Below are 12,576 nucleotides of genomic sequence, written 5' to 3' on the forward strand. Positions count from 1 at the left end.
TTAAAATTTTCATTTGAGAGAAATCAAGCAAGTCATTTAAGCTGCTCTTGACTTCAATCCAAAGAGAAAAGTTTTATCATTTCCATCTACTCTAATTGTTAAAACTTTTAACCAGTTTTTTTGCAGTATTTTTAAATAAAAACACTTTAACAGTTTTCTACCTTGTGTTAACCTCCAATTTTCATAGTTACATTAATTATATTAATTTAAAAAAAAACACCTCTTCTCATCCAATTGTAATGAGGTGGTAAATTTGTACTAACATAAAATAAAGCTTGAGAGACATATTATTGGCTCTAAAAACAATCCTTTTCCCCCAAATACTAATAAAGCATTTACTATTTGGGAGGAGGAGGACATATTTAATAGAATGTTTTCTTTCTGAATGATAAATAAATTCACTTATTTCTACTTAAAAAGTAGGTTCAACTCAAATGATTTTATTTGAAACATTTAAAACACTGAAGTTGGATGAAAGAATCTTTTAAGCATGGATGGTTACCTTCTCTGGCCAAATGTTCTTCAGGAGATGTGCATTATTGCCGAGTTCCCCGGTGCAGTGAACTCTCTCGATGTCCTTAGAGAGCTCTCTCTCTCCTGGCTGAGAAAGGTCTTCTTTTTTAACATTTTGACTTAGTATTTTCAGTGTTGGCAAGTGAAGATGTACAAAAGCTCTTCCTCCTTTTCTCAGGTTGACGGGAACTGGCTGTGAAGCCCGCACTGTTTTCTGGATCTGAGGTGGAGCAGGGTGCACGTGGTTTTTGTCTGAAGGACACAGCTTTTGTTCTGGGGGACATACTCTCAAGTCCTCTGCTGTCAAATGTATGCATTGTTCTCCTTTTGGTTTTTTGGGAAGGGCAGGAAGTGGAAGGAAATGGAAGTGAAACCCATATAAGTCCTTCATTTTCCAAATCTTTCTGTAGCCTTGTGCTACGTCTGACTTTTGTTTCCTGATTTGTTCTCTTAAAGGTTTGCTCTATGGAGTCAGATAAATCTTTATACAGTTCGGAATTTTCCAAACTAATTTTGACAGAGCTGCCCACACTGTAGGAAGGTTTGAGAATTCCATTATTCTCCAAACGTAAATTTGGACCATCAGGATCACACACAGAGGGTCTTCTATGTTTCCTTTCACAATGCACACCACTGCTACTTGCTGTGGAGTTTCTTTGCAAATCCTCACTTTGCCTTTTCTTTTTTCTACTGTCAATTAAGACATCATCTGAATAATCACATACTTTTTGTGAGCCAGACATTAAATGCTTAGTCTGCAGTTTTTCTTCAGTAGTTACTAAGAAGTCATCCTGTTCACATTTTATATCTCCTGAAACTTGAAAGCTTTGAAAAAGGTTTTCCACGTTTTGACCAGCAGCAGGAAATTCTTGGGACTGCATGATAAAATCAGATTGTGGACCATCTGATACAAGGGGTTTTTCAGTCACAGAAGCACAAGAAACATGACTGTTTTCATTCTCAGTCCCAGTTTTTAGGTCATTTTCACTTTCCAACTTAATTTCTGATTTGGTAATGATTTCACTTGCATACATTCCTACAGTACTTATATTTGAATCTTGATCAAAAGTGGCATTAATTAGTGACAAGGAACTTTTTATGTAAGAGCTGCAGAATTCAGACACATTGTATTTATTAAATTCTTGATTCAACTGCAAATCTGAGTTCTGAGGAAGAAGAGACTTTCTTTCAGAAGGCTTCATTTCTTCAAGTTCACCATTTGAGTTGAAATAATCTATGGGCATGTAAATAAGTTTGAATCTAATTAAAAAGTAACCATAAAAATAAACTTTAACAAATCAAATAGGTGCCATATTATAGTCTGTTTTAAGTTTTCAAAAATCAGATGTCATAATGTCACGTTGTACTTGCCCTGTTGCCATCCTTCTCTTTTAGTTCTTCCCCAACCCACAGGTGAAGAAAATATGTAGTTAATGACTGAATTATCAAAGCACATGACCTCAGACCAGGACAATGACAACCGTAGCTTAGGTGGCTTCCTCCCTTCTCATGTACTTTCCACACTACTTGGTCAGTTAGCATGAAGCCCACATTTCCCATTCCCCTAAGAGACAAATGACTGAAAATGGGCAACACCATGCTTCTGAAACTTTTCTATCAATGTTTTCCCTAAATAATTTATGTATAAAGATAAAATAATTTTTTTTTAACAATCCACCTTTTAGCAGAAGAAATTAGGGATCACTTTTAGGAAAGAAAACTTGGAATTCTGGGGGATTTAAAGACAGCACTAACAGGGTACTTACTCCCTGAAGACACTCAGGTCTTATGCCCTATGTTAAAAAACTAATATAAACTGCTATGTACTCTTAAATAGAGCCACATTTGTCTCAATATTCTAGAAATCTCCCTTCTGCCTCAGTCCAGGAAGTGCATGCCATGTGGAGCCTGTCATGTGTCTTCACCTCACTCTGTGACACTATAGGTGGAAAGAAAATCATTAAGGGTTTCAAGTTAAGTAACACAGCGTAAATGAAATCAGGCTTTACATGTTCTAAATCTCAGTACTATAAAATATCATCTCTTGCTATCTCATATAATTAAGTTTTAAATTGGTCAGTCAAATGAGTATAAAAATGTTCTAAACAAAATCAAAGTGGCAGACACACAAAACAAAAGCTGAACAAAAAATCTAAAAACAATGTTTCAATTAGAAAGGTAATATACATATCCATGCTTTGGGTACTTAAAATCATGTGTAAAACTAGAAATTAACATAGGGTAAGGTTTACTCAATGCCACCTCTAATATGTCACTTGGGTTCTTTATAACTTTAAAAATGAACATTCAAGAAATTAACACACTAAAGAAGGAAAGTGGGGGTGAGGGGGTTGAAGCAAGGAGATAGGGAAAACATGGAGAGGGAAGGAGGAAGGAAGGAAGGGAGGGAACTGCTTTAAACCCTTGTAACAGTTGGCTATAGATAAAAAAAAAATGCTTCAGGTATTTATTTTATTTTATTTATTTATTTTTTTTAATCCTCACCCGAGGACATTTTTTCTATTTTTTTTGTACAGACAGAGTGGGAGGGAGAGAGAGGAACAGAGAGAGAGAGAGAGAGACATCGATGTGAAAGGGACACATCGAGTGGCTGCCACCCGCACGACCGACCAGGGCCGGGGACAAACTGCAACCGAGGTACGCGCCCTTAGCGGGAACCGAACCCGGGTCTCTCGGGACCGCAGGCCGACACTCTAACCGCTGAGCCAAACCGGCCAGGGCAGCTTCAGGTATTTTTAAAAACAAATTCTCTAATAAGATGCAAGATGGAAAACATATACTAACATTATTTAAACATCTTTTTAAAACACTTGTTAGGAACTGGGGATATAATAAAAAATAAGACTTAGTCTCCAGTCTCAAGGGGATCACAATTTGCAGGTAATGGAGATGAACAGATTGCTACACATGAGGTGGTAAAGGTGTGATGTGAGCAGTTTTCCTGAAAAGGCAGGCGGCACAGCTAAATCTGAAAGGATAGCGGCCTTAGGACAGATTAAAAGAGTTGGGTGGCTCTGACTGGTTTGCTACATGGTTAGAGCATCAGCTCGTGGACCAAAGGGTTGCAGGTTCCATCCCCAACCCTGATCAGAGCTGTGCAGGGGGGCAACCAATCGATGTGGGGAAACCAATCTGTGTGTCTCCCTCCCTCCCATTCTATCTGAAAGTAAATGGAAAAATATCCCCGGGTGAGGATTTAAAAAATAAAGAGAGGTTTGTGAAACCTCAGAGTAGGGGGGCGGGGAGGATGGAAGAGATGAACTAAAGAACTTAGATGCATGTATGCAAAACCAATGGACACAGACAACAATGCTAGGAGAGTGGAGGGGGGGCGGGATGGGCAGTAGGGGTTCTAGAAAGAAAAAAGGAGAAACATCTATAACAAAAATAAGTTAATAAAAATTGGAGGAAAAAAAACAGGCAGGTGGCCCACCCCCTGTCCCAAGATGAACATGAAAGGCTGAGGCAGGAGAGTGCTGCCCCTGCTGGTGCTCAGGGGCTGGAGGAGTGTATGTGACTGTGGGGTGGTCTTATGTTCGTTTAAACTTTTGTGCTTTCCTGAAATAAAGAAGTAGGCAGGAGATAAGAGTTTATAGTGGCATGTACTATATTTATCCTTGAATTTGTTATAAATATTATATGGTATATTGCAAAGGGAGTGCAGGCTATAAATACTGGATGACTGACAAAGGCAGCTATTTTAAAAATGATTCTATATTGCCCTGGCTGGTTGGGCTCAGCGGTTAGAGCATTGGCCTGCGGTCCAGAGAGACCTGAGTTCGGTTCCCACTAAGGGCATGTACCTCAGTTGCAGTTTGTCCCCGGCCCTGGTTGGGTCGTGAGGGTGGCAACCACTCGATGTGTCCCTTTCACGTTGATGTTTCTCTCTCTCTCTTCCTCTCTCCCTCCCACTCTATCTAAACAAAAAACGAAAAATGTCCTTGGGTGAGGATAATAAATAAATAAATAAATAAAAATGATGCTATACAGCCCTGGCCGCTTTGGCTCAGCGGGTATAGCGTCAGCCCTCGGATGAAAGAATCTTGGGTTTAATTCCAGTCAAGGACACGTAACTCTGTTGCGGTTCAGTCCCCAGCCGTTTCGGGCTTGTGTAAGACGCAACCAATCGATGTGTCTCTCTCACATCGATGTTTCTCTCTCTCCTTCTCTCCCTCCCCCTCCCACTCTGTCTGAAAATAGATGGAAAAATATCATCAGGGGAGGATCTGAAATAAAGAAATAAATAAAATGATTCTATACAAAATTAACATACCAAATGAACACACTCTTACTATTTGTGACATGATTTAGTCTATTTAAAACCCTGGCATCAGTCCGGTCAGTGTGGCTCAGTGGTTGAGCTTTGACCCATGCACCAAGAGGTTGCCGGTTCGATTCCCAGCAAGGCACATGTGCAGGTTGTGGGCCCGATCCCCGGTGTGGGGCATGCAGGAGGCAGCCAATTGATGTTCTCGCTCATGGATATTTCTATCTCTTTCCCTCTCCCTAAAGTCAATAAAGAAAAAAAAATTTTTCTTAATAAATAAATAAAATAAAAATCTGGAATCAAAAACCAAATGAAACTCCAACCCAATTTTTATCTAACCAAGATATCAGCAACTTCATCTTTGTTTTTAAACAAAGCTTTCAGGGTAATCAAGTTCAATTTACAAATGTCACTTGTAGAAGATGCTTAGTGGTACCAACTCTACTGAAACATAGGGCAAGTATTTGTTTAACTGTTGGCCTTAATTCCGGTTAGACACATCTATCGTTGAGCTGTCATCACCTCGTTCACTTTGAAGGACGGACTGTACCACCAAGCAGTGTTCACTTTACTTTAACAAAATGCTTTAAAAAGAAGAAAGAAACAAAATGAAATAAAATTATTTCCCTTAAATTATAGGCAATATCTTGAGTCTGAGTTTCTCTGGGGGGGAGGATCAAGATCTTCCATCAGAATCTGAAAGGGTCTAGGTGACCTAAGGGTTACACACTACTGCTTTCTTAACATAATCATAGTAATATGAAAAGTTGCTATTTGTTATTTCCTTACAATTTACATGGTGAATGGAAGAAAGGGAAAAAAGAAAAAGACAGCAACAAAGAGGGTGGAGACGAGAGGAAAGGGGCCACACCTGAGAACACCCTGCGGACGCCTGGCACGGAAGAGGACAGCTCAGAGGCCTCAGGCAACTCGGGAATAGGGCTCAGAAGCGGCTTCTTAGAAGCGATGTCTCTTTCCCCATACAATGTCTTCTCAACACCTTTCTTTCTCCTCGCTTTCTTCTTGCGGCAACTTTTTAAAATCTGAGAAAATGTATTATAACACTATAACTAAGAAAGATGTAGCACATATACAATTTTGACCCTTTAATTTCTATAGAAACACTTAAGACCAGTTATCTGATCTAAAATTTCAGAAATCTGAATTGGGGGCTAGGTACCTTGCACAAAGTCAAATAAAATATACAGCAGAACTCAATTAACAAATTGTAGCAAAATATTCTGTACTGCCACAAAGCATTTGCCAAAATAAGTTTGGGATAAGAAAAAATAGATTAGATATAGACTGGACAGACTTAACACATGAGGTATTTATAACTACAATGTACTTAGGATGACTCAGGATTAACCTAGAATGAGTTATCTACTGAAAGCCACCGGAAGCTGTTTTCTGTCTATAGATGTGGATGAAGAAACAAGAAATGTGTACATAAAATTTGAAGAGAACACACAGCTACCTGAGCTAATGCAAACAACATAAGATTTAATCAAGATTAAAATAAATAGGTCAGGTCGATGTAAAATGGTGGCGAAGTGAATGGAAGCTACATAGACGATCTCCCAGGACGAAATGGGAATTACGACTAAAATAAAGACAAATCTTCGGGAAAAAAGCAACAGAAAACCAGCGGAACAGGACCATATAACAGGGGATACTGGTAAAATCAGTGAAGATGCGAGAGGGTGGCAGGCTGAGAGCCGACGGACAGCAGTGGTTGAGTTGTGAGCAGCACCCTTGGGGTTAAACCCCCAAGCGGCTCCACAGCGGAGAGCTTGGACAGAGTGCTAAAATAGCCACAGGCACTCACCTGGGGCTCCAGCAGAGGGAGGGAAGACTGGTCTGGAACTCTGTGGAGACACCAGGGATTTGGAGGGCACTCCAAAGTTTTTGCTGAGTGGAGGACACAAAGAACGGCCAGAGTGCTCCTTCCCAGAGCTGTGGGGAAAAGCAGCAGCCCCTCCCTTGGAGATTCAGCCTTTTCCAGGTGAGGCAAAGAAATGCAAATTGAGTCTAATTAACAACCAGCATCGATCCCACACTCTGGAAATCCTCTTATGCAGAACACCAGGGCTACATTCCAAGGCACTGAGTAACTGAGACTACTAACCACCAGGAAAAAGCTAGAGGATAACTGAAACTTTCTTTCCTAGGTTTGCAAATCTACCCAGGAAAGCAAGACTAGACAGTGGTGTTTAACGTGGGCCCATCCAGGCTCATCCAAACCCAGTAGAGGGAGCCACAAACAGAACACCAACACGCAGGGAAAGTTTGGCAGGCTCAAAAACCCACTGATACCCAAAATGGTGAAACAAACAATCCCCAAATGAAAACACAAGAGAACTCTATCAAAGATGAGATCAATGAAATGCAGCGAAGCAAATTATCAGAGGTAGAGTTCAGAGCCATGATCTTGAGGAAGCTCAACTGAGTAAGGACATCAGCATCATAAGTAAAGACATAGAAACACTGAAAACCAACCAAGTGGAAATGAAGAATGACATAGCAGAAATTAAGAACACATTGGAAGGACTAACCGGCAGAGTAGATGAAGCTGAGGACTGGATCAGTGAATCAGAAGACAGGGTAGAAAAAAAACAAAATCAACTGATCAGAAAACCAAAAGGAAAAAAGAATGAAAAAACAGGAAGACAGCTTAAGAGAACTGTGGGACAACTGGAAATGCAATAACATTGGCATCATAGGAGTCCCAGAAAGGAAGAAAACGGGCAAAGTTTAGAGAATATATTTAAAGAAATAGTGACAGAAAACATTCCTTCCTAACTTGGTGAAGGAAGAAGGCATTCAAGTTCAAGAAGCACAGAGAGCCCCAAGTAAGAAGAACCCAAAGAGGCCCACACCAAGACACATAGTACTTAAATGCCAAAAATTAAAGACAAAGAGAATCTTAAAGGCAGCAAGAGATAAGCAACAGGTTACCTACAAAGGAAACCCCATAAGGCTCTCAGCGGACTTCTCAAGAGAAACACTACAGGTTAGAAGGGAATGACATGAAGTAATCAAGGTCATGAAAAACAAGGAACTGAATCCAAGACTAGTCTGTCCAGCAAGACTGTCATTCAAAAATAGAAGGTCAAATAAAGAGCTTCCCAGAGAAAAAAAGGGTAAGGGAATATATTAGCACCAAACCAGCACTGCAAGATATGCTAAAAAGACTGCTGTAATTAGTAGAAGAGGAAGAAAATACAACCGCACTAAACAAAAATGGCAATTAATAAGTACAAATAAATAATTACCTTATATGTAAATGGATTGAATGTTCCAACAAAAAGACACAGAGTAGCTGACTGAATAAGAAAACATGACTCACATATATGTTGTTTCCAAGACACCCATCTCACAACAAAAGACTCACATAGATTGAAAGTGAAGGGATGGAAAAAAAAATTTTCAAACAAACAGAAAGGAAAAAAAAAGCAGGGGTAGCAATACTCATATCTGATAAATTAGATTTCAAAATGAAGGCCATAACTAGAGAAAATAAGGCCACTACATAATATTGAAAGGATCTATCCAACAGGAAGATATAACCTTGGTAAACATATATGCACCCAATTTAGGAGCAACAACATATATTAAAAATCTTCTGGAGGACTTCAAAGGAGAAATCAACAGCAAGACAACCATAGCAGGGGACTTCAACACCCCGCTGACATCACTGGGCAGATCATCTATACAAAAAATTAATAAGGAAACATAGACTCTAAATGAAGTGCTACATCAAATGAATTTAATAGATATCTACAGAGATTTATACCCCAAAACTACAGAATTCACATTCTTTTCAAGTGCACATGGGACAATCTCAAAGATAGACCAAATGTTAGGGCACAAACTAAGTCTCTACAAGTTCAAGAAGACTGAAATCATATCAAGCATCTTCTCAGGTCACAATGGCATGAAATTAGAAATCAACTGCAATAAGAACATGCAAAGACATTTCAACACATGGAGGCTAAATAGCATGTTATTGAACAATGAATGGGTTACCATGGAGATCAAGGAAGAAATTAAAAACTTCCTGGAAAACAATGAAAATGAACACACAACAACACAAAATCTATGGAATGCAGCAAAAGCAGTTCTGAGAGAGAAGTTCATAGCACTACAGGCCTACCTCAAGAAACAAGAAAAATTTCTAATAGATCATCTAACCTCAAAACTTAAAGAACTAGAAAGCAAACAAAAAGAAAACCCCAGAAGAAGTAGAAGGAAGGAAATAGTAAACATCAGAGCAGAAATAAATGACATGGAGACCAAAAACACACTCCAAAGGATCAATGAAGCAAAGAGGATTGATGGACCATTAGCTACACTAACCAAGAAACAAAGAGAGAACCAAACACACTAAATCAGAAATGAAAGAGGAGAAATAATAACTGATATCACAGAAATACAAAGAATTGTTAACAAATATTATGAACAATTATATGGCAACGAATTCGACAATCTAAGCAAAATTGACAAATTTCTAGAAACACACAGTCTCCCAAAACTGGACCGGGAAGAGATAGAAAACTTGAACAAACCAATTAACAACTAAGGAAATTAAAGATGTAATCAAGACTCTCACAGCAAACAAAAGCCCAGGTCCAGAAGGCTTCACGGGGGAATTTTACCAAACATTCAATAAAGAAGGAATACCCATTCTCCTCAAAATATTTCAAAAAATTCAAGAAGAAGGAAGACCTCCAATTAGTTTTATGAGGCCAGCATAATTATAATTGCGAAACCAGAAAAAGACACTACAAAGAAAGAAAACTACAGGCCAATATCCCTGATGAACATAGATGGCAAAATCCTGAATAAAATGCAGCAAATGAAATCCAGCAATACATCAAAAAAATTATTCACCATGACCAAGTGGGATTCATCCCAGGGATGCAAGGCTGGTACAATATTTGCAAATCAATAAATGTGATACACCACATAAACAAAATGAAAGATAAAAATCATATGATCCTATCAATAGACGCTGAAAGAGCATTCAACAAAATCCAGCACCCGTTTCTGATTAAAACACTCAGCAATGTGGTTATAGAGGAATCATATCTCGACATAATAAAGGCCATATATGAAAGACCTACAGCCAACATCATGGTCAATGGGCAAAAACTAAAAGCATTTCCCTTAAGAACAGGAACAAAACAAGGATGCCCACTTTCGCCACTCTTATTTAATACAGTACTGCAAGTCTTAGCCACAGCAATCAAACAGGAAGAAAAAATAAAAGGGATCCAAATTGGAAAGGAGGAAGTGAAACTGTCATTATTCGCAGATGACATGATACTATACATAGAAAACCCTAAAGACTCCATCGAAAATCTACTAGACTTAATAAATGAATTTGGCAAAGTAGCAGGATACAAAATTAACGTCAAGAAATCGATGGCATTCTTATACACCAATGATGAACTCACAGAAAGAGAAACTAAAAAAACTATCCCTTTTGCCATTGCGCCAAAAAAATTAAGATACGTAAGAATAAATTTAACCAAAGAAATAAAGGACCTATTCATGGAAAACTACAGGTCATTGCAAAAAGAAATAGAGGAAGACATCAAAAAGTGGAAGCACATACCTTGTTCATGAATTGGAAGAATTAACATCATTCAAATGTTCATACTACCCAAAGCAATGTACAGAGTCAATGAATCCCCATCAAAATACCACAACATACTTCACAGAACTTGAACAAGTACTTCAAAAGTTCATATGGAACCAAGAAAGACCCTGAATAGCCACAGCAATCTCGAAAAAGAAGAACAAAATTGGAGGGATCACATTACCAGATTTCAGGTTATACCACAAAATTACTGCAATCAAAACCGCCTGGTATTGGCACAAGAACAGGCAGATAGATCAATGGAACAGAATAGAGAACCCAGAAATGGACCCAAGACCATATGCTCAATTAATATTTGACAAAGGTGGCAAGAGCATACAGTGGAGTAAAGACAGCCTCTTTTATCAATGGTGTTGGGAAAATTGAACAGCTACATGCAAAAAAATGAAACTACACCAAGAACTTAGACCATACCCAAGAATAAACTCAAAATGAATAAAAGACTTAAATGTGACTCATGTATCCATAAAAATCCTAGGAGAAAATGTAGGGAACAAAATTTTCGACATCATACGCAGCAGAATTTTCGCTGATACATCAACTAAGGCAATAGAAACAAAGGAGAAAATGAACACATGGGACTACATCAAACTCAAAAGCTTCTGCACAGCAAAAGAAACAACCACCAAAATGGAAAGGGAACCCACTGTATGGGAGAGCATAATTGCCAATGATACATCAGATAAGGGGTTAATTTCCAAAATATATAGAGTACTCATACAGCTCAACAAAAGGAAGACAAAGAACCCAATTAAAAAATGAGAAGAGGACCTAAGTAGACACCTCTCCAAACAGGACATACAAATGGCTAAGAGACATATGAAGAAATGCTCAACATCACTAATCATCACAGAGATGAAAATTAAAACAACAATGAAGTATCACCTCACAGCTGTCAGAATGGCCGCCATCAACAAATCATCAAACAACAAGTGTTGGAGAAGGTGTGGAGAAAAGGGGATTCTAGAGCACTGCTGGTGGGAATGTAGACTGGTGCAGCCATTATAAAAAACAGTATGGTGTTACTTCAAAAAATTTAAAACTGAACTTCCACTTGACCCAGTGATCCCACTTCTAGGAATATACCCTAAGAAGCCTGAAACACCAATCAGAAAGAATATATGTGCCCCCATGTTCATAGCAGCACTATTTACAATAGCTAAGATCTGGAAACAGCCCAAGTGTCCATCAGTAGACAAATGGATAAAAAAGCTGTGGTAGACTTCCGGTCAAGATGGCGGCGTAGGTAAACGTGGTATCGTGTCCTCCCACAACCACAACAAAGTTAGAACTAAACTACAGAACAACCATCATTCAAAACCGCCTGAAATCAAGCTGAATGGAAGTGCTACAACTACGAAATTAAAGCAGCAGCCACATCCAGACTGGTAGGAGGCGCGAGGGGCGGTGGTGCGAAGGGCTGGTCCCACACCCAAGTGTGGCGGATAAAAATCAGGAGGCTCCCTCGGCTGGGAAGGTCCTTCCTGAGGAGTGAGGGGTCCCCGTCCCACACCAGGTGCCCCGTTCAGGGTTCCAGTGCCAGGAAGAGAAGTCCCCATAACTTCTGGCTGGAAAAACCAGCGGGAACTGAGGCTCAGGGAAGCTGAAGGGACTGGAGCCCCAGGCAGCTCCCTAAAGGGCCCGCGCACGGACTTATCAGACTCTCTCCCTCTAAACTTGGAGGGGAGGCAGCTCGAGGGGCACCAGAGACATACAGGGAAGAACTGAGCTGTTTGGCACTAGAGCAAGGGCTGGAGAGGGGGCTTTCTCGGGGACAAACTTGCTGTAAGAGGCCTTTGTTCCTTTGGTGAGACATCCCGGGGTGGCAGACAATTGCCATATCTGGGACTCTAGCAACCTGGCTCACACTGGTAGCCCCGCCCTGTTGACACCCTGAGGCCCTGCCCCGCCCCACCCCACCCAACTTTCAGGCCCACCCAAGCTGTTGCCACTTGCTTAACCATAGGATTGGCTGGTCTTGGATCCTGCTTCAGGTTTTTCCTAAATTCTTTCAAACGAGCAGCATCTGGTCTCAGCGAGCCCCATACCTCTCATTAAGTAATACACAGAAATAAACACAGGGAGGCAGCCAAAATGAGGAGACAAAGAA

General features: G+C 39.8%; 1 protein-coding gene across 6 annotated transcripts in view; it reads right to left on the reverse strand.

Moving 5' to 3' along the window:
* Window positions 1-502: 502 nt before the first annotated feature.
* CDCA2 (cell division cycle associated 2) overlaps window positions 503-12,576 on the reverse strand; it is a 67,221-nt gene continuing 55,147 nt past the window's right edge. For 3 of the 6 annotated variants that reach the window (XM_036241092.1, XM_036241094.1, XM_036241093.1), the window contains 2 exons: window positions 5,673-5,844; window positions 503-1,747 (listed from right to left, as the gene is read on the reverse strand). In XM_036241092.1, coding sequence (XP_036096985.1) covers window positions 621-1,747; window positions 5,673-5,844 — 1,299 coding nt within the window. In that variant the 3' untranslated portion in view covers window positions 503-620. Of the gene's footprint in view, window positions 1,748-5,359; window positions 5,386-5,672; window positions 5,845-12,576 lie in introns of those variants that run through there. The other 3 variants (XM_036241091.1, XM_036241090.1, XM_036241095.1) reach the window with 2 other exon arrangements.

Source organism: Molossus molossus, unplaced genomic scaffold, assembly GCF_014108415.1.
Source record: "Molossus molossus isolate mMolMol1 unplaced genomic scaffold, mMolMol1.p scaffold_m16_p_4, whole genome shotgun sequence".
In the NCBI taxonomy this organism is placed as follows: domain Eukaryota; kingdom Metazoa; phylum Chordata; class Mammalia; order Chiroptera; family Molossidae; genus Molossus; species Molossus molossus.